The 22,200-nt window shown below is 37.8% G+C and overlaps 1 protein-coding gene across 1 annotated transcript; it reads left to right on the forward strand.

Moving 5' to 3' along the window:
* Nucleotides 1–1,317: 1,317 nt before the first annotated feature.
* On the forward strand, nucleotides 1,318–21,811 carry ARL5A (ADP ribosylation factor like GTPase 5A). Its single transcript, XM_060776638.2, has 6 exons — nucleotides 1,318–1,908; nucleotides 11,152–11,212; nucleotides 13,002–13,149; nucleotides 15,778–15,861; nucleotides 16,464–16,615; nucleotides 18,273–21,811. Exons 1-6 carry the CDS (start codon nucleotides 1,863–1,865, stop codon nucleotides 18,319–18,321), a joined length of 540 nt encoding a protein of 179 aa, XP_060632621.1. The 5' UTR covers nucleotides 1,318–1,862; the 3' UTR covers nucleotides 18,322–21,811.
* Nucleotides 21,812–22,200: the final 389 nt, after the last annotated feature.

Genomic DNA, 22,200 nt, shown 5'->3' on the forward strand with positions numbered 1-22,200 from the left:
TCCTTCCCTCTTTTCCTTTCCTTTCCCCCTCTTCTTTGTTTTTCCCTCCTTCCTCCCTTCCCCTCTCCTTCCTCCCTTCTCCTGTTTAGAGAGGGCCTACCTCACAATATCTCCATGGCAACAATGTCCTTTTTGTGGCTCTTTCCTTCCTCCCTCTCTCCCCCTCATACACACATCACTTTTCTTCCCCAGTGACATCACAGAGGGTCACTTCACCTAGCAACAGACTTGGTGGTACAGGCAAACAAACAAACAGACAGAGAAGACTTTGACTATCTCTCTATCATCCCCATATCATTTATCCAAAATATCACTTCATCTATGTTGCTTTTTAAATTTGCTATTGCTTCTGAAGTGTAAATATATGATTGAACACTAAGGCGCCATCTACACTGGCCATTTAATGCTAGCTTCCCACAAAAAAGTGCAAAAGGAACCTTGTGTTGACTTCCTTCTTAACCAATATTGGTTTCCTTAACTTCAAGGAGCCATTGTCTTTTGTCATACAAGCATGTTGAGGTTTTTTGGGCTACATGGCCATGTTCTAGAAGCATTCTTTCCTGATGTTTCGCCTGCATCTATGGCAAGCATCCTCAGAGGTTGTGATGCAGTCCAAACATCAGGAGAGAATGCTTCTAGAACATAGCCATATAGCCCGAAAAACCTACAACAACCCAGCGATTCCAGCCATGAAAGCTTTCAACAATATGTTGTTTTCTACCAAGAGTTAGTCAAGTCAGCCATGTGAACAGTTAATCATTGTCACAGTTTTCATCAGCAACTTTTAATTGCAGTCCATGAATGTACCGTAATTTTGGAATATTACAAGGTCCCTTATATAGCAATATTTCTTGCTGATGTTGTTCCAAAGGGGTAAATAAATGATGTTTTCCCAGGCAAAACATTCTGACTCCCATCAAATCCTGGACAGATGTTGACTCATCTTCTTAACAGATATTGGTTTTCTGAACTTCAAAGAGCCATTGCCTTTGGTAAGGTAAACATGTTGTTTCCCACCAAGAGTTCAACAGTTAGTCGTCGTCACTGTTTTCATCAGCAACTTTTAATGACAGCCCAAGAGACCTCACAACCTCTGAGGATGCTGCCACAGATGTGGGCGAAACTTCAGGAGAGCATGCTTCTGGAACATGGCCGTACAGCCCGGAAAAGTCGCAGCCGCCCAACTTTCCCAATATTTTCTCATGTAGTTCTACCCAGCAACAGTTTCTTCCAATCAAAAAAGACGGCGCCACTCGGTGGACTGAGCCTCTGAGTCCCTGTGGGCGTGGTTATGCTAACCAGGCACGCCTCCCCCCCCTCTCCTCTAGGCCCCGCCCACTCCACCTGCCTCCTGGGAAAGGCGTCGAGTTGGACAAACTCCTGTGTTTTCCGGAGGGAGGGGCCCAAGAATGGCGAGATGAGGAAGCGCGCGCCGTAGCGGGGCAGGTGCGCACGCGCCGGCCGGCCGACCGTTCTTGACAGGCCTGGACGGTGTCCGCGAAGGCTCACTCGGCTCCTTCCACTTTCTCTCTCTCTTTCCTGAGGCCTAAGGCGGCGAAGCTTGGGAAAGGGGCCTTCAAAGAAAGGAAGGAAGGAAGGGAAGGAGGAGGACAAGGCAGAGGAGTTGCGGCAAGGCCGGCGGCAATGTCCGTAAGGGACAGCCAGGGGCGCGCGGTGGCGTTGCTGAGGGCCCTGGCCACGACCACGACCACGACCGCTGCTGCCTCGGGGGCGCGGGGCCTACACCGAGTGCCTTCCCCGGCGGCGCCTCCTCTCCCCCTTCGCGGTTGGCCTTGGTTGCTGCGGGGCTGGGCCCGAGACTGAGCCTCCCTCGCCTGGGCCGAAGCCCCCGCTGCCTGAGCATGGGAATCCTCTTCACCCGCATATGGAGGCTGTTTAACCACCAGGGTGAGCAGGGAGGGAGGGAGGGAGGATGGGGTCGCCTGCCTATATGCCTGTATGCGTGTGTACATATAAACACACACACACGTATACATACATTGTGTGTGTGTGGGGGGGGGGGCTACCACACAGGGTGAGATGGGAGGGAGGGAGGATGGGGTCACCTGTCTGTATGCCTGTGTACATATAAACACACACACACACACATATACATACATTGTGTGTGGGGGCCACCACACAGCCCTATATGTCAGAATGTCAAGGCAGGAAATCCCACATTATCTGAGTGTGGACTCAGATAACCCAGTTCAAAGCAGATATTGTGGGATTTTCTGCTTTGATATTCTGGGATATAGGGCTGTGTGGAAGGGTCCAAGGTGTGTGTGTGTAAATGTCTTATGTGTGAATGCATTTTCTTTGTGGCTCTCCGTTACTGTGCCTGTGTCTATTGTAATTTTTACATTGCTATGTATCCATATGTTTTATGTAATTATGATGTTATTGTTTATTGTTCACATTTTCGGTTGTTTTTTGGTTTTTCTTTATTGTAATTGTTGTTTCGGGCTTGGCCTCATGTAAGCCGCTCCGAGTCCCCGTTGGGGAGATGGTGGCGGGGTATAAATAAAGATTATTATTATTATTATTATTATTATTATTATTTCTTTTATTCCTCCCTTCCTCCCTCACACACCTCTCTCTTTTCTTCCTTTCTTCCCTTGCATTTCCCCCATACACATTGACCCCTCTTTTTTTCTATTCCTTCCGTTCTCTAATTCCCCCCCCCCATTCTTTTTCTTTCCCTCCTTTCTTCTCTCTTCTTTCCTTCCTTCCTTCCTTATTCTTTTTCTTTCCTCCTTACCCCCTCTCCCATTCCCTCTCCTTCCCCTTCTCCCCCTCATACATATGTCACCTGGCACTGCAGCAGCCAATCTGCTCTGCTCCCTTTCTTTCCCCAATCACGTAACAGAGGGCCACTTCACTAAGGGCTTTTCCACACAGCCCTATATCCCAGAATATCAAGGCAGAAAATCCCAGCTAAATAAAATCGCACATTTTCTGCTTTGAACTGGAATATATGGCAGTGTGGATTCAGATAACCCAGTTCAAAGCAGATCAGAAGACATTTACTTAATGGAAGGAGAGCAATGACCAATCTCGATAAAATAATGAAAAGTAGAGACATCACATTGGCAACAAAGGTCCGCATAGTTAAAGCAATTGTATTCCCCGTAGTAACCTATGGATACGAGAGCTGGACCATAAGGAAGGCTGAGCGAAGGAAGATAGACTCTTTTGAACTGTGGTGTTGGAGGAAAATTCTGAGAGTGCCTTGGACCACAAGAAGATCAAACCAGTCCATACTCCAGGAAATAATGCCCAACTGCTCACTAGAGAGAAGGATATTAGAGACAAAGATGACATCCTTTGGCCACATAATGAGAAAACAGGAAAACATGGAGAAAATGATGCTGGGAAAAACTGAAGGAAAAAGGAAGAGGGGCTGACCAAGGGCAAGATGTTATCCCTGAAGTGACTGGTTTGACCTTGAAGGAGCTGGGGGTGGCAACGGCTGACAGGAAGCTCTGGCGTGGGCTGGTCCATGAGGCCACAAAGAGTCAGAAGTGACTGAACAAACAAACAACAACAATAAAAATGGCTGTATGGAAGAGCCTCAAGGCCCCTTCCACACAGCTGAATAAAATCCCACATTTTCTTCTTTGAACTGGAATATATGGCAGTGTGGACTCAAATAACTCAGTTCAAATAAGATATTGTGGGTTTTTCTGCCTTGATATTTTGGGTTATATGGCTGTGTGGAGGGCTCTAAGCAAAGTGGATTCATTCTCTAGTGTGATGAAGTTGTAAGCACAAATTCATGTTCTGTTTCTAAGGAAATAGATTGGGATCTGTGGGAATAAGGGGGTCATTCCAAAGGACCATGATGCAGCTGTCTTGAGATCACATTCAACAGGCCTGAATTTGGGGTGATACCTTGTTGTGTTCAGGATCTTGACCCTTATAGCAAAACAATGGGGGCATGAAATGAATCAGTAGGTTGCTTCCACAGTGATGGAGATATTTTTATTGTTAGCTTCTTTCGGTTCTGACTGTAAGTGAAAGTGCAAAGTGGGCATATGTGTAAAGCAGAGAAGATAGTTTCATCCAAAAGATTACTATTTTTTTTTAGCATGCACCCTTTGTACTCTGAGTTGACTAGCTGAATGGAGATAGCATTGACCTAATCAATTAGGGTGCTTGTAAAGAAGGTTGTTTAATGTTTAAAATATATCACCTCTGTGTTATATTATTATTATTATTATTATTATTATTATTATTATATCTGTGCAGTAGTGAGATACAAGAAGTGTCCAAGAATATAGAAAAGCATCAGTAAGCTGTATGTTTACTCAAGCTTATAATGTCAAAGGTGATTTAAAAGTTTGTGTAAACAAAGTCACTCATTCAAAATTCCTGGATAAACTTAACGTAGTTGAATAAGACGAGATGTCTTATGAAACTAGCTAAAATACAGAGAGCAAGGAGTTGTGGCTATGATGAAAACACTGACGCAGTGTGCAGCTTTTAAGAAAAATTCTATGTTTGGCATAATAAAAAAAGTAATAATAAAATTCAGTTTTTAATGCCTCGGTGCATACAATAGGAATATGCTCTATAGTTCTGATCACTGCACTATGAAGATATTGTGAAGTTGAAAGACATTTCAAAAAGGGCTGCTCAAATGATCAGCAGATGGTCTGACTTCAACTAGTGATTAATAAATTGGGGTGATTAGCTTGAATATAGTTGTGCAGCATGGCACTCAACTTGAGAATAAATGGATAGCCCCTTATGTTGGGAAAAACAAGTATTGCTTAGAAATGATGTCAGCATTTTATTATTTTTAATGGTATGTTTTAAATTGTTTCTGCGCGGTTGTAGTAATCTACAGTAGGCTCAAAGGTTGCCAGGTGCAGAACTTCCTTTGTGAACCTAATTATAGTTACTTGAAGAGCATTTTTCTGACCAGATCAATAATCTGCAGGACTGGGCATGAGAGGTCTCAGATAGTGGAATCATTTATTGGCAAGATTTGAAGTTTATACTGGCACTTCCCAGCTCCATGTTTCATCTTTAATATTCTCAGAAAGAGGCTTGTCATGTGCATTTAGTTTGAGCTCTGCTATTTGAGCGTCACCTGAAACCAGTTTTGAGAGTTAAAGAGCAAACTCTCTTGTTTCTGTCTCATCAATTATAGAAAATATGTAACAGGATCTGGGCTGACATTGGCTGTGTGAGCAGGTACAAGTTCAGTTTATATCTGTATACTACTGCATAGACAGCATAACATTTTGTACTGAATCCCTCTTTGAAGGTGAGAGGGTTGGTATATAAAACCTCGAAATAAATAAATACTGCAGATGGAGAAAGTTAGTTGAATCTATTGAGACTCAGACACAAAGGTCCCATCTACACTGATCATTGAATGTAGTTTCAAACTGGTATTGAAGAAGGTGGTTTAGCCTTGCAGACAATTACATGGCAAATCCCGGAACCAGTTTGAGGCCCAGATGGTGATTACATAAACCACAGCGCACTGATGTGCATTAAGAGCTTTTTTTCACATGCTTTTGTGGGAGATTGTTGTTTGGCTGCTGCAGTTTGAAGCTAGCTTCGAACTGCATTAAAAGGTTGTTGTAGATGGGGCCAAGGTGAACAAATTTTGGCAGTCAAGTGTGTCCCAAAAACCACATTTGAAATACAGTCAGCCCTCCACTTTTGCTGAGTTAGTGATTCAGTGCGCCACAAAGGTGAAAAGATCACCAATATCTTTAGGGACAGGCCACATGCTCATTTTGTCATTCACCTACCTGAATGGAAGAAGGGAAGGAGATGGAATGGGGGAGTACGAGAAGGTCGGGCAAGTGGTCATTGGCTCTCAAGGGTAGACAGAAGGAATTGGATGTCACTTTCTTTCCCTTTTTTTCTTCCATCCTTCCCATGAAAACCTATGACAACGGCATTAAGAAACCCCTTTACTAAATTGAAAAGCTGTATAACAGGGTATTGGTAAGAATATCTGATGTATTGGGCACTGATGTGCATTTTAAAAGAGGAAACTACATTGTGAGCACCAGTTTTTTTTTTAAAAAAATAGGAGTTTTGCACATACAGGTATTCATTATTGGTTTCCATGCGATAAGCTGCCACAGGTCTCCAGCTCACATATTACCCCATATAGAGTGTGCACCAATGTGCAGTAGGGGTTGATAAGCATTGTGCACCAAGGTACATATGTTTGCCAGTAACATAGCTGGATACAGACATTGAACAACTGGACAGTTCTAATTGCTGCCGATGTAAATCCACTTCAAAGATTACAGACTGCTTTTTTTATTTCCCTTCTCAAAAATATTATCAGACATATATTTGGGGCTTGTTGGTGACGTATCCTGAATCAGAAACTGAGCTATTTTTTCACTTACTATGGAAATAACTGATCATTTGAAAGAAATGTAGATACTAACTGATCATTTGAAAGAAATGTACATACAATTATTTTGAGTATAGCATAGTTGTTTATATTTGCTTATGTCATTTTCATATACTTTTATCATGCAGTTGGTAGGATCCGGAACATAACAATTTTTAATAAACTAGAAGTTAAAAGGGGGGCATGGCTCTCAAATTGAATCAAAACTCTCTTCCCTTTTCTTAAAGGCAATTGAAATAGAAAATGGAAGACAATCCACAATACTTAACTTTGTGTCTTCGTTGTTTAGGCTATGGTTAGAGAGTATAGCCAGGATTTGAAATCATGATTTGATCCAGGCTTATTCTAAGTAATCAATCAAATCACAATTTTTTAAGCTCAGATCTCACGAAGCAGCATAAATCAACTAAAATCTTCCACTTTCTATTTTAATTGTCTTTCAAAAAAAGGCAACATGTGATTTGGAGACCTGTGGCAGCTTATTGCATAGAAACCAATAATGAATTTCTGTTATAACAGCAAAATACATAGCCAACAACTTATGTGGTTTTAAAGAAACAGTGTTTTGCTGCTGGTCAGTACATTTATGTCAATACTAAGAATATAAAAGAGAGATTGAATATATTGCTAGTCCATTCACTTCTCACAGTTACTAAACAAATGCCCGAGGGAAGCCTACAAGGCAGACTTGAGGCAAAGCAACTTTATTGTCATGTTCTTCAGCAACTGATATAGTGCCTCTGGGAAGATTGTATATGTCTACAATATGTACAATAATTACTTTGTTTTGTTTACCACAGCACTCACTGCTTCATACTCTCTTACACAGGACAGCCTTTGCCATTGAACTCCATTCCCCCATTTTGGAAAAATCCTTTTGGGACTCTAAAAATCAGAGTTAGAAAGTATCTTTGAGAGGGGCAACAAAGGCCTAATCTCCAGGCTCTACAAATATATTTTAGAATACAACTTAGTAGACAACCAAATAAAAACTGTTATGTATTGTCGAAGGCTTTCATGGATGGAATCACTGGGTTGTTGTAGGTTTTTTCGGGCTATATGGCCATGTTCTAGAGGCTTCTAGAGGCTGTGGTGGACCTCTAATATTGTTCAAGGATTCTGGAAGAAGGTGGTGAAACAAACAAACAATATGATTAACAAAAAGCTCAAGAAAAAAATGGAAATGTGCATATTAGGAATATTTAAAAGGTGTATTAGTGCAGGAGATGAAGAAATTTATCAATATTGCTTTGTTGCTGAGAGACTAATAATCCCCAAAACATGGAAGGGGCGGGGAAGAGTTAAAGGTTGGAAAGATAAATTAGTAGATTATATCCAAATGGCCAAACAGACAAATAGCAGCAGAGGAGGAAATAATGAAGAATTTGTTAAAAAAATGGAGGTTGGCAATTGGGTATCTGGAAAAGAAGACAAGTAGATTTGAAGATCGCCATAAAGGGGATTTAGTGAAAGAAGACTTGTGAGTAGTTGTGGATTAGTTATGTGATCCATATTGAGGGGTGTTGGAGGTCATGGGGGTTAGGTTCACAGGTGTAGGATTAGAGGGACAATAAATATTAAGGTATAATAACTGTACAGTCAAGTTTGATTTCTCACCTGATTAACGAGCACTGACTATACCATTCTGTAAACTTACTTGATTTTAGTATGTTTTTTCCTTTTTTTCTCCCCCCTTTCTCCCCCTTTTCCTGTTGTCTGCTTTGTTTTTTGTGTACACTATAAAACAATAAAATTATATATAGGGATGGGGGGGGGGGAATCCTTTTGGTCTTCCCATGCTTCTTTTCTGTTTTGATTACCCATGAGTATTGATGTGTTTAGCAAACCAGATCACTTCATCCCTAACTTTAAATTATGTATATGCAAATGGATCACAACAATCATACGGCATCTATTTGGAGACTGCTCTGTTTCTATCCTTGCATTGACAAAAATACTTTAACTGTTTTTCTCATTGCTTTCTGTTCTTCAGTCAGTCATATCTAAGATAACAATTCCTCATATTTCATAACTTCTATGTTTAAACTTAGAAAACTTTGTTGCTGGACCTAATGAAACCCTTTTTGGAAGTACAGATAAACAACATCTGGATTTTTGTGTTTATCAACATTGCCAAAGGCTAGCGAGACAGATCATATCATTGCAGAAGCTACTTTGATTTTTCTTCATTAAGACCTGGTACTTTATATGCTTGAGAACTTTTATTTTTAACTCTTTCCACTAATTTAATTTATCTGCAACAGATATTAGGCTAATCAGAATGTGATTTCTGGATCTTCATCTTTTTTTGAAAAGGGATATTGCACTCTTTAGTCTTCTGACATATGTACTGATTTAAGGGACACTTTAAATATTTTTCTTAGGAAGATCAGCAATTACACATTTACATGCTGTAAGAACGCCAATATCTATTTGGAATTATCTATCTATCTATCTCTTCTTGTTATCTTTATTTGCCCAAGTTCCTCAAAATTATTTCTCAAAAGGTAAGACATATAGAGAGAATTCATTCAGCTTTTTGGCAATTTTATCACCAGTATACCCTTACTCTACTTTCCTTTTTCTGATGTATTTTTTAAAAAATGTTTTTCACCTTGCTGCTATTCTGTTAGAAGTGTGTTCTTCAAAATAATGGCTCTGTATCTTGCTGCCTGCTTCATATTTCTTGTGGAATTTAGGCAAGACTTGAATTTTCTGAAGGATTTTTTTAAATAACTTCCTTGATACTGCTTTTGAACTCAGCCGATGGCCTTGTGAACTTGGTGCTGAGCTTCTGTTATTATGTCTTTCTGTAACTTCCAAGTGTTTTGCAGAGAGCAGGCCTTCTTGTATAAGCTTTGCTTATCTTTCTCTTTCTACATTTGTGTGATAGCATTGGTGAGTAAGCTTAAGAAAGGCTCTGTTTTCAACCACTAACATAGTCAGCTAATTTTACTTATATTTAATGTTATTCATGGACACTGTATTCTGAATCTACCCCAACACAAGGCTATCTAGTGTGATAACTGCAGCCTTCATGTCAGTTAGGCTACAGTTCACATTTGTGCAAACCTACTGTCTTGTGTCTCTTGTGATTCTACTGTAAGTTGCACCATTGCAACTAGTGTTATTTTTTTGTAACTCAGATTTCTCTCTCTCTTATTTTTTCCTCTGAAATCTTCATTTTCTGTAATTATAGGGGAGCTATACCTCTAAGACAGGGATTTAACTGTATTATCTGCAAATCTCCCCGACTTTTTAGCCACTTTGACTGATCAACTTTGGCTTCAAGGGAAAAGCCGAAAACCAATTGCACTGAACATATACATATAATTTTGGTTTAGCAGACAGGTAGCCATCCATGTGAAATTCAGGGGAACAGACTGGCTATCTATCTGCATAATTTTTTTTAAATGTCTTTGTTTACCTGAAGAACTGCCCTATATACTCATGCATAAGTCTAGAAATTTTTATTTAAAACATTAATCTGCAAAAACATGGGTCAGTGTGAGTAATGTACTTTAATGCTTATCAAAAAAGAAATCGCCCCAATCTCTGAGTAAACTGGCAAATGGCAAGAGCTTAGTCCATTGGGAGAACCTAAAAGAAGCAGCGAGTCTTTCTGCTGTGGTGCTATCTCTGGCTTTTTTTTACTGCATGGATGGGGAAATGGCAGGGCCAGTCATTGGTGGCTGCCCCCTGAGGTGGCATTGAGACTTGGCCCTTTCTACAGAATGATTCTCAGCTTATCCAAGAGTCGTATCAAACTCAGTAACTTTGACTCCAAAACTTCCATCAACATATACACGAGTATATCTGGTAAGTTGATTTCAACCAGAAAGCTCAAGAAGTGATGGTCCTAGTTCTTTGCTATGTGTTGCAGAAATGCTTAAATCTCATTTGTGCTCACTGTTTATGCTGTGATTTTATCATTGTGAGTTTGTCACATGCTTGGTTGAGTGTTTTTAGATCTTACTAACTCTTTAGTTTTATAGCTTGTTCAAAGTAGCATCAAACCAAATAATAATGTCCTATGATAAAATGCCATTCCCTTTTGCCAAAGTATACGATTAAACAAATATCAGCTATGGAAGGAGGTGATAATCATTGTTCCCATGTGATGCTTACTTGGTTGGGTGATTTTTGGTTTTTGTTTCCCTTTTTTGAGAAGCTCAGTAATACAGTATCCCTTTGACTTCAACCTTTGAGAACATGATAAGCATATTTTATAAAATTCCTCTGAGTGACATTGTGTGATTAATAAAATGGGTGGCTAAGAACTGTAAAATAATGATAAAACCATTCCCAGGCCTGGAGGGATTGGTTCTTCCCTAAACCTGTGAAGGGCCTCACTCAGGGCACTACACACCCAGTCGTGCTTCTACAGTGGCAACTTCCACATCATGCACATATCTTTTATCTTTAAAACTAGGTGCATAGGTAATTTGTGAACACATGTAAAGCATGTAAAACTGTATATGCTCTGAGCAGTCTGATTTAAAGTGTCCCTCCCCCAATAGTGATTGGAGGGAGTAGAGAGCACACACCACACTTAGTGGGTTGTAACCTGTTGTAAAGAAAAATGACACAGAATATAGTTATTGTATTACTTAAAAGTATTGATAGTCTGCCTTTTTCATTTTTCAGAATCCACAATAAACAAAAATGATTGAAACTGTTATGCATAGGCCTCTTTATAATGACACATAGGATAAGTGTTTATTTAATTCTTCTTTGATCTGTTTTTCTCTCTCCAGAGCACAAAGTGATCATTGTTGGCCTTGATAATGCAGGAAAAACAACCATTCTTTATCAATTGTAAGTATACTATGTTATGAACAGGGGACTAGAATTATCTTCCTGAATCAGAGTTAACTACATGAACCTTGTTGTATTTCTGAGCAGTGGGCATGTTACCAGGGAAGCCATGAAGAAGACGATAATCCTATGAGCAAATGTTTTTCAGTGGTATAAACCTTTATACATGGGACTTGGGCGAGCTTGGAAATGTTGCATTTTGGACTACAAGTCTGAGAATCCTTCCCCAAAAGTCTTATCCCCTAATCTCTGGATTTTACATTAGCTGTGATCAATTATAGCTGTTGATGAAATTTTTCAGTAAGGATGTTTTTTATTTATTGTTGAAGACTTTCGTGGCCGGAATCACTGGGTTGTTGTAGGTTTTTCGGGCTACAACAACCCAAAGCATTCTCTCCTGACGTTTCACCTGCATCTATGGCAGGCATCCTCAGAGGTTGTGACCTCACAACCTCTGAGGATGCCTGCAATAGATGCAAGCGGAACGTCAGGAGAGAATGCTTCTAGAACATGGCCATACAGCCTGAAAAACCTACAACAACCCAATGTTTTTTATTTTTTTAAAAAAAAAATGAAGCTATGTAATTGTCATGTTGTGTTAAGAATGTTCTTTCATGCCTTGCAGCTATTGTTGGTCCTCTCAATTACATACCCATTTGTGATGGAATAAGGGATAATGCTGTACAGATATTCTTGTTTTCTTTCCTTGTTATAAAAACACATTGCTTAAATATCTATGTCTTTTGAATGTTTGCTACACTTACATGCAACTTAGTAAGATCTGATTACTGAATGAATTACATTCTGTGCATAAGAAATATAAACATGGCTACTTAAAATACCTCGATGCATGTGATACAGTGTAGCCAAATACTGCTTCACAGACCCAATTGCTACACAGACCTAATTGCTACCTGGTGGTCTTGTAACAGTCTGGAAATAGGATATAGTATTATGGGGAAATAATGTGTCTCTACTGTGAACTCTTTGCACTCAGTTGTGTGATTTTTACTAGTTGCTATAAGCAATCTATTTCTTGTAACCCTTCCATTTTTTTAAAGGCCTGGTAATGTTCATATTACAGAGAGCCAGAATTTGTGGTTAACAGAACTGTGAACTTTTCTGGTCCATATTTCAGATAGTATTTATAGGACCACATCCTTGAATTGCATATAGATAAACAGCCAAAATAAGACAACATCTGGAGGGTTCAATGAATTTTCAGATATAACTATTACATACCAGCATTTCCACACAGCAGCAACATGATAAAATGAAGTTAGAGTGCTGTTTTTGTGTTGAAAATAATACAAGTGATATTTGGACCTCAGAACAGTTGGGAATACAACTATGGCCAAATGCAGGGCAGTCCACTCCACGCTGCAGAATTCAGACCTGGTTATATTATGCAGATTCTCTCTATGCACGTGTGATTTCAATCTGCCTGTTGACTTATGGAAATTCCATGAATTTCATGGGGTAAGCAAGACTCAGAGGTGATTTTGCCAGTTTCTTCTTTTGAAATGGAGTACTTGGCATTCATTGATGGTTTTCCATCCAAATGCTGATTCTCCTTAACTTCCAAGATCAGACAGAATTTGAAGCGTTTTAGGTATTTAAGCCTTCACTATGCAGTTCCTATACTGTGAATTTTAGAAGTAATACTTGAGGTACACTGTTACTAGATTACTTCGTAAATTTTCAAGTTGTAAATTATAGTGAATACTTTCAATAAATGATGAGAGAAACAAAAATGCAATTCTTATGACTCCTTCCTCTTCTTTTGCAGTTCTATGAATGAAGTAGTTCATACCTCCCCAACTATAGGAAGCAACGTAGAGGAAATTGTAGTAAATAACACACGTTTTCTTATGTGGGATATTGGAGGCCAAGAATCTCTTCGATCTTCATGGAATACATATTATACAAACACAGAAGTAAGAATTGTGTTATTCGGTACTTATTGTTGCTGTAGGTGATCTCATATAAAAGTGGTATTATCGAGCCACTGCATTTTGCCTTAGTTATTGTTGTATCAGGTTATTACTGGAGCTTCAGAACTCATGTTAGACAATTGCCACTCCATCTTGCATCCAGATGCTGTTTTGCTTTACAATTACTGGTGCATTTCATTTTTTTTTAAAGGTATACTGTATATACTTGAGTATAAGCCTAGTTTTTCAGCCCCTTTTTTAGGCTGAAAAAGTTCCCCTCGGCTTATACTCAAGTCAAGGTTATTTATTACTTTAGTTTGTTATTAGTATCATTTTATTACATGAATTATTTTAATATATTAATTATTATTATTATTATATTTACATTATTTTACTCTACAGTATTATTATTTTATTACATTTATTATTATTATTATTATTATTATTATTATTATTATTATTTACTGCGCTTATATACCACAATTCTCAGCCCAGGGGCGACTCATTGCAGTGTACAACATAGAAAACAGGTGCAAAATACAAGACATAGTGTAAAAATAATCCACAATTCATCATTATAAAAAAAAAACATCCTAATCAAAACATCAACATTACTACAAAAGCCATTTCGTGTCGTCTCATCGTCAATCCACAATCCGATATCATTTCAGTTGTTCCATTCCTATGGTCAATTTACCAATCATTGCACTTCTTGTTCAAATGCCTTCTTAAACAGCCAGGTCTTTAATTTCCTGCGGAATATCAACAGGGAGGGAGCTAGCCTGATGTCCACAGGAAGGGTGTTCCACAGCCGAGGCGCCACCACCGAGAAGGCCCTATCTCTCGTCCCCGCCAGCCGTGCCTGTGACGCAGGCGGAATCGAGAGCAGGGCCTCCCCGGAAGATCTCAAAGTCCTCGTGGGCTCATAGGCCGAGAGGCGGTCAGTTAGGTATCTTGGGCCGGAACCATTTAGGGCTTTATAGGCCAGTGCTCTATTATTAGTATTATTATCTATTTACTCTTTATTATTATTACATTTATTATTTTACTTTATTTTTATTGTTACTGCATTTATAATTTTACTCTGTTATTAGTTATTACATTTTCATTATTTTACTCTATTATTATTATTATTATTATTATTATTATTATTATCCTGACACAAAAACACAGTATGACACAGCAAATGAGGTATATATACTGGAATTCATTATTATTATTATTATTATTATTAATAATATTTTTTTATTGGAGGGATACATAAGTACATTTACACTGAAGAATAATGATTTAATCAGAGCTGGACAGTCTTATCTTAAATTACAGTTTTATGTAAATATTCAAAAACATTTAATCTACTGATGCCTCAATTAATGTAATTTTATTGATATCTATTTTTATTTTGAAATTTACCAGTAACTGCTATATTTCCCACCTTTGGCTTATACTCGAGTCAATACGTTTTCCCAGTTTTTTGTGGTAAAATTAGGTGCCTCGGCTTATATTCGGTTCAGCTTATACTCGGGTATATACGGTAATTACTACTTTATAGAAATGTGACTTGTTTACTGAGTCATCAGATCAGAGTTGGTAGATGATGACCACTAAAGCATCTAGTGAATCATTTATACCCCTTCCACACAGCTGAATAAAATCTTTAAAATTCTGCTTTGAACTGGACTGAATGGCAGTGTGGACTCAGATAACCCAGTTCAAAGCAGATATTGTGGGATTTTTTGCCTTCATATTCTGGATTACATGACTTTGTGGAAGTGCCCTTAGTCTCTTCAGTCTACATACCTCTTCCTGTACCAGTGCTACCCAGTACAAGAAAATTGCTCCAAACCCATCTACATGTAACACCCATCTTTCTGAATGTTATCAGTTGATTAGTTATTACCTGGATCTCTGCTGCTTCCAGACATGAATCCAGGTTGTACATGACTACAGACAGCTCGTCTATAACAGAGAGAGCTGAGTGAAGAGTCTGGAATATCAGTCTTCAAAGGGACCTTGTAGCACCTTAGTAACTTAGAGAATGAAGTTTTTAAGATAAGCTTTCATAAATTTAGGGTGCATCTATATGAGGAATGGGCAAACTTCAGCCCTCCAGGTTGTTTGGACTTCAATTCCCAGAAATCTCAGCCAACTTACTGGCTGTTAGGAATGGTGGGAGTCCAAGTCCAAAACACTTGGAAGGCTGAAGTTTGCCCATGTCTGATCTATACCATAGATATTATGCAGTTTGACATCACTTTAACTGCCTTTGCTTAGTGCTATAAAATTATGAGGGTTTTTATATGGTGAGGCACCAGCATTCCGCCAAGGAAGGCTGAAGACCTTGTCAAACTACAAGTTTCATGATACTTTATCACTGAGCCATGGCAGTGAAAGCAATGTGAAACTGCATCAGTGTAGATGCACTCTTAGCCTGAAGATCTTGAAGAAATAAACTCAGTCTGCAAAAGCTTTCACTTTACTACAGTAGCTTTAACACTGAAAAAATGCCAACCTATCATTGTTTAAAACCAACTTTTTATTGGGGAAAATTGCAATAAATATAAACATAATAATGTATTTGTGTTTTGTCCTTGATATGTGATCATTTCCTTTAATATTTTTCCCCTCTAGTTTGTGATAGTTGTTGTGGATAGCACAGACAGAGAGAGAATTTCTGTAACTAAAGAAGAACTTTATAAAATGTTAGCACATGAGGTGAGTAATGGTTGGGAGTTCTTCGCCAAGTTTATTTTTAAAAAATTATCCTTGGTTTGATTATAAAGTTCTGTGTCTACTTGCAGTTTCTGCTCCTGCGCAGTAAGCTTTCTGGATAGTGAATTTTCCTCTAACAGCTGAGAAGTTTATAAATTTGATAAATGCCCTTAGGTTTTTGAATGTTTTTAACATGACTGAAAGGCTTTTAAAGATTCTCAGAAGTTACTCTGTAATTTAGACGTTTTGTGAATTATTGTAATTGTAGAAATGTTTTGTATAGCTTGAAGAATTTCAGTTGTTAGGTTAAGTTTTATTTAAAAGGGCATGTCACTTTCAAGGAGCCAGAATAGCAACAGGCTTGCCTACAGCCTCTGTGTATGTGTTTGAAGTTCATCTTCAAGGGATCATACGTTCCCCATCACTGCTTCACAATTTTCACCTTGCACAGTTTGGTTGTTTAACAGAATTTGGAATTGTTTTAAGTCTTGAATTTTCCCTGTGTCTTTGGAATTACAAAAGGATGCAGAGAAAAAGACACGCTTGTCTTGTAATCAGAAGACAAACTAGACCATGATAAACATTTCTTACTTTTAACGATCTAGGACTTGAAGAAAGCGGGTTTGCTCATTTTTGCTAACAAGCAGGATGTTAAAGACTGCATGACTGTAGCTGAAATTTCTCAATTTCTGAAGCTAACTTCAGTTAAAGATCACCAGTGGCACATCCAAGCATGCTGTGCTCTTACTGGAGAAGGGTAAGTAACTTTTGAATTGTGAAGTTCTTGTGGGTTTTTTCGGGCTATATGGCCATGTTCTAGAGGCATTTCTCCTGACGTTTCGCCTGCATCTATGGCAAGCATCCTCAGAGGTGAGGTCTGTTTGGTAACTGGGGAAAGGGTTTTATATATCTGTGGAATGACCAGGGTGAGACAAAGGACTTTGGTCAGTTGGGCTACGTGTGAATATTTCAACTGACCACCTTGATTAGCATACAATGGGCTGACTGTGCCTGGAGCAAACTCTTCTTGAAAGGTAATTAGATGTCCCTGCCTGTTTCTTCTCTGTTGTTTTTGCTGTTGCAATTTTAGAATTTTTTAATATTGGTAGCCTCTAGAACATGGCCATAAGAACTTAGTGATTCCAGCCATGAAAGCCTTCGACAATACTTTTGAATTGTGGTTTTCTATTTATTGAATCATACATTAAAATTAAATTGTATATCCTTTTTGGAAAAGAGCTAGTATTTTTTGTTAGCCAGCTGGATACTTCTTACACTATTTTTTAATCTCACTTCCATACAAACGGGAAACTTTCCAGGGCTTCACTGTTTATCCAATTGTCTCTACAGTCTTGTAGGTTTCACACTTAGTGTTTTGATTATTCACAAGTTTGTGCCCAAAAAGTTGGAGATGCCATATGAACATTCATTACTAATAGCAAATTTACTGTATTAAAACGATAGCACAAGGCATTTCATCACCATCATGTAAATCACCAGAAAATAGAGAATTTGATTAACACTTCAGAACAACTTTCCTAAATTCTCATGGAAGTAAATATGTAACAAACTATGGATTTAATGTAAGTTTTTCTTTTGAAATCGGAATTGGTAGACATTAGGTTAGAAAAGAATTACAATCTCCACAATGATGCCCTCCTCTTAATAAAATTTGCAATAGCGTATGTCTGCCTTACATCATCATAATTAATTAGCAGGATGCTATCCTATATTTTTGATTATTTGCTCTGGTAATTCCTGTGAATTGAAACTCCGATGATAAATTTTGGAATCAAAATTATGATGAAATAAACAAAGCCTTGTATTAAAATTATTTGGAGAAGTGATTGCCCAGGAACATATGTGTTTATTGGATTTACTACACTGGTGGTGGACCTAGTAATTATTTTCTCTGTTGCTCCAAAGACTGATGGGATCTTCAGGAGCTTCACAGTAACCTATCAGAAAACATAAATCCTGCTGGGAGAGATACTATTCTTTGTGCCTAAAGTTAATCCTTGGATTTCTGCCTGAGTTGCAACCAAATAATAACGGGCTAAGATACAGTTATTCCCCTGTATCGAATATATATATATATATATATATTTATATATAAACTTTCCAAAGTTGTTTAGTTGATTGTGGGATTCTAGCAGGTGTAATCAAAATTCTGTTCTCCTTCGGGCATTTTGTAATTCCATATTTTTAATTTGCATAATTATAATCGTATAATTTCCATATACCCTAAAAGTATTTGAGTTTTTCTTCATATTTTACTTAAAAATCTGAGGCAGATGCTGACTTACGTTAGGCACCTGTTGAGATAATGATTGGATGAGCAAGGGTTAAGGTCTTTCACATGTAATGTTGGTAAATAAAAGTATACTTTTCTAATTTAAACATTTATTTTACAGATTGTGCCAAGGTCTAGAATGGATGATGTCAAGACTTAAGATCAGATGATTCTTACTCTGCACAGACATTGCACAAAAGTGCTGGATGTTTCCTCATCTTGACAGCTGTGAATCAATGGCCTACGTGTATTTATAAAACCGAAACTGAAGTTTACTTCTTTTGCTACTTTTAACACACTAAAGCTTCCTCCTTTGGAGACAAAACGGTTAGAAGTTTGAACTTGGCTTCCCAACGCTTCCTTTGAGGTGGAGTTTACATGCTTCGACTGACCTTAATTTTAAAGTGGAATTATTTCAGACTATTTAATAAATAATGAGAGATGAAAAACAAACAAAGAAAGGGGAGGGATTTTAACTTTTGCATTTTATTATTCCAATCTAACTCCAGTTGAAAATGTTGACTTTATTATTTCAGTAGATCAGAAAAGAAAAATCAGTGGCACAGGTATTGACTTTCCAGTATTGAAACTTTGATGTGATTCAGAAATGCAAAAATGTTCCTGTATGTGTACTGTACATTTTGTATATTTATACCTCATGCTAATGTTCATTAACATCTGTACAGAGAGACAGTAAATATCACTAACTTTGCCAGCACTCTAGAGTTCCACAAACAGGGATACTGCAGAATGTGGGTTCCTCTCCTGTTTTGCTCCTTTTACTTTACCTGTTGAATGTGCTTTGTATCGTCTGTCCAATAACAGAATATCATTCTCCTTGCGGCCCAACATTTGTCCCCAATTTGTTGGTGTTTTGTGTAACTTGGCAGCAAACTGTTTGATAATGTTAGGAAGCAGAGTAATTCTACAGAATTCGGCTGAGATATCTCTTTCCTATTTTTCTCTAGTTTTCTAGACTATTCTCATGCCAACAGTGATGGTAAAATTGTTGAAGATTGTTTCTGTTTTCTGTCTGCAACTAAAAAGTAACTACAAAAAGACATAAGAGAGGATGGTGTGTTGACGGGTTTTACATGGCACAAAGTTGACATATAACTGTACCGAACCAGAAAATAAAAGAATATGAGTCAAGTGGGGAACATATTGAAAGTTAACATTTAAATTGTGTCTGTTGAGAAATAAACTTCTAAAACATGGCAAGCAAAAAACAAACCAACAAAAAAACCTCTTCCCGTTTGTTTATACCCAGATCTTCCCATTTTAACAGTATGCTAAAATGTAACTTTATGAAGATCAAAAGTCCTCCACTCATATCCTACAGAAGCAGACTAATTAGAAACTAGGATTTATATTCATGATCAGTTAAAACTATCAGAATTGTGGGATCCACACCAAACTAGTTTGATTCAGCTCTCACTTAAATCAATGTGGTTTTGAATTGTGAATCAAATCCATTTATTTCTTGTCAGACTGCAAAATTTAAATAACTCAATTAGTAACAGATAATTGTGGCAAACCACTTTTAAAACTTTGTTGTGTCCCCAAAACAGTGAAGTCTGAACCCACTTGATGCTGTTTATGTATTTGTTCTTTGAGTTGTTCCAAGGATGCTTCCATCCACATCAAAGTTCCCTGACTATTGAATAAATTAATGTTTTTTTCATTATCTTTATGTAGCAGAAGTGGGCAATAATTTGAAAAGTTGCTTTAATATATTGCAGTACTGCTTATGTTAAAAGGGTATGATTCTTTGGAAAATAATACTATTACCGTGTCTGAACTCTGCCTATCACTCATCTTTTTTTATATTTAGAAGTTAGTCTATAATTTGCACCCAGTAAACTGGAAAAACTAAGTAACTCAGTTTAATCAAGATCATTAATTAAAGCTTGCACTTAAGTTAAAAAACACATGGTGGTGATTGGATCAAAATGCTTGAAAATAGAATGCATTTGACAGTTGTTAACTCTTGGAAACTGATGGAGTGGTATCACCATAGAGTGACTAGTGTCTACTTCATTCCCTATTTTTAAGAAGTAACTTATTAAATATGTGCACCGTGTCAGTGGTACCAATAAACTGGTGGAGCAATGTCTGATAAAATAAGTTTATAGGCTGGAATACAAAGAAATAGTTCAATGTGAAAGGCATATCTAGCCCAGACAAAATTTGTATTTACGTATCTGTGAACAGTTTACCTCTTTCCCAATGTAATATCTAAACTCGTTTTGAAACTCCTCTTAATCTCATCAGTCTGCCTTGGTTCAAAGATGATTGCTGGTGGAAGGGGAAAAAATCAAATCTAAAATTCCTTAGACCTGGCTGTGTGGTTGTGTGGATCCTGGATAAGATCTTTCTTTTATGGGTGTAATCAAATAAATACTTTCTTGAACATATATTGAAAAATTTGTGGTTTTTGCCAGAACAAAATAAAAATATGCAAGATGTAACAAATATGCATATACTTTTGCAATGTATCAATATTTCCAAACGTAATGCCATGCTTTCACAAATCCAATATCTTTATGTGTGTAATGGCAGGAATCGTGAGCATGATTTGCTCTGTAAAAAATCAACTGATTTTCATATTATTAAGATAAACATGTGGTCCTCCTGATTTTCTTATTACAACTCCCTTCACACTTAGATGAAAGTAGAGGGCTATCGTTGCCAGCCGTGTCATGCTTGCACCTCTTTCCAGTTGATGGGCAAACGTGTTAAAAGATAATGTGAGGAGAGGGATGAGAGCAATATAAGCCATCAGAGAGAAGGTTGATTTTCTATTTCAGAAGCTTCCAAGAAACAAAACATTTAAAAATACAAAGGCAATGGCTATAGATTCCCTGACTGACTCAACACTGACAACAGGAAAGGTATTTTTATACACATTTATGTACTTCCAATTAAAATGAGGCAACAATGACACACAGTTCTTGCTTATCAGGGATTTAGAGGGAAACTTAACAAGATCCTTCCTTTACTCACTCCTAATTTATGGTAAGGTTACTGATCAACTATTTGGAGTTGTTGTGTATATCTTTTTGTCCCAAGCAGCCTTTGTTCAGAAACACTGTTACGTGCATTAATTTTAAATGGCCTTGTTACTGCCCTTCCTCTGAAGTCTAGCTGGAGGGCTTTAGGTGTCGCTCTAGCACTGTGGGCAAAGCTTTCTTCGTAAAACTAGTACCTATAGAATAAATACTAATGGATGAAGAACAGCTGAACTACACACACTCAGATGCAAGAAAAATGTGCTACTATCTCTGTTGGTTGTGTGTAATACGAATAAGTGTAAGTGATATATACTTCTTTGTGCTTTGTTCTGCTTAGTGAAAGGGTAGTGTACTCCAACTTTCTGGGGGTCATGTCATCGAGGAGAACCACGGGTAATAATGAGAATATTTACAGTTCCAACACATCTTTGGAATGTACCTTGGTTCACGTGAATGATAGGGCCCTAAAACTAGTTTGGAGAATATTGGGAAATTGAAAGTGAGCAGTTTTGAAATGTTGGCTGGTAGGGGAACTGACTTAAGTGTTAATTTTTTTTTACTTGCCCTTTCTGCTCTCTTGCTTTTGTGCCTATGTAATGCTTACTCAGTCTGTACATTTGTAAATAAACAGATTATTACAAAGAGATTTAAGAGTAGTGCTCTATTCTCTTCATCCTATAAAACTATTTTTACAATATTCTCTTTACAATATTCTCTGTTCGGTATTCTCTATTCTCTTCATCCTGTAAAACTATTTTTTACAATATTCTCTTTCACAATATTCTCTGTTCGGTATTCTCTATTCTCTTCATCCTATAAAACTATTGTTTACAATACGCGGACCAAGTCAAATTAAAATTATATGAATTAGGTTGCTGGCTTTGTAAAGGTGCCTCCAGTGGAAATAAACATCAGAATTAGCATGTCTCAATGGGAATTCCCAAATGGGCATCACAATTGAAGGGAGATGTTGGCAAGCTAGAATGTGTTCAGAGGAGGGCAACTAAAATGATCAAGGGTCTGGAGAACAAGCCC

The sequence above is a fragment of the Anolis sagrei genome, chromosome 1 (assembly GCF_037176765.1).
Source record: "Anolis sagrei isolate rAnoSag1 chromosome 1, rAnoSag1.mat, whole genome shotgun sequence".
Taxonomy (NCBI): domain Eukaryota; kingdom Metazoa; phylum Chordata; class Lepidosauria; order Squamata; family Dactyloidae; genus Anolis; species Anolis sagrei.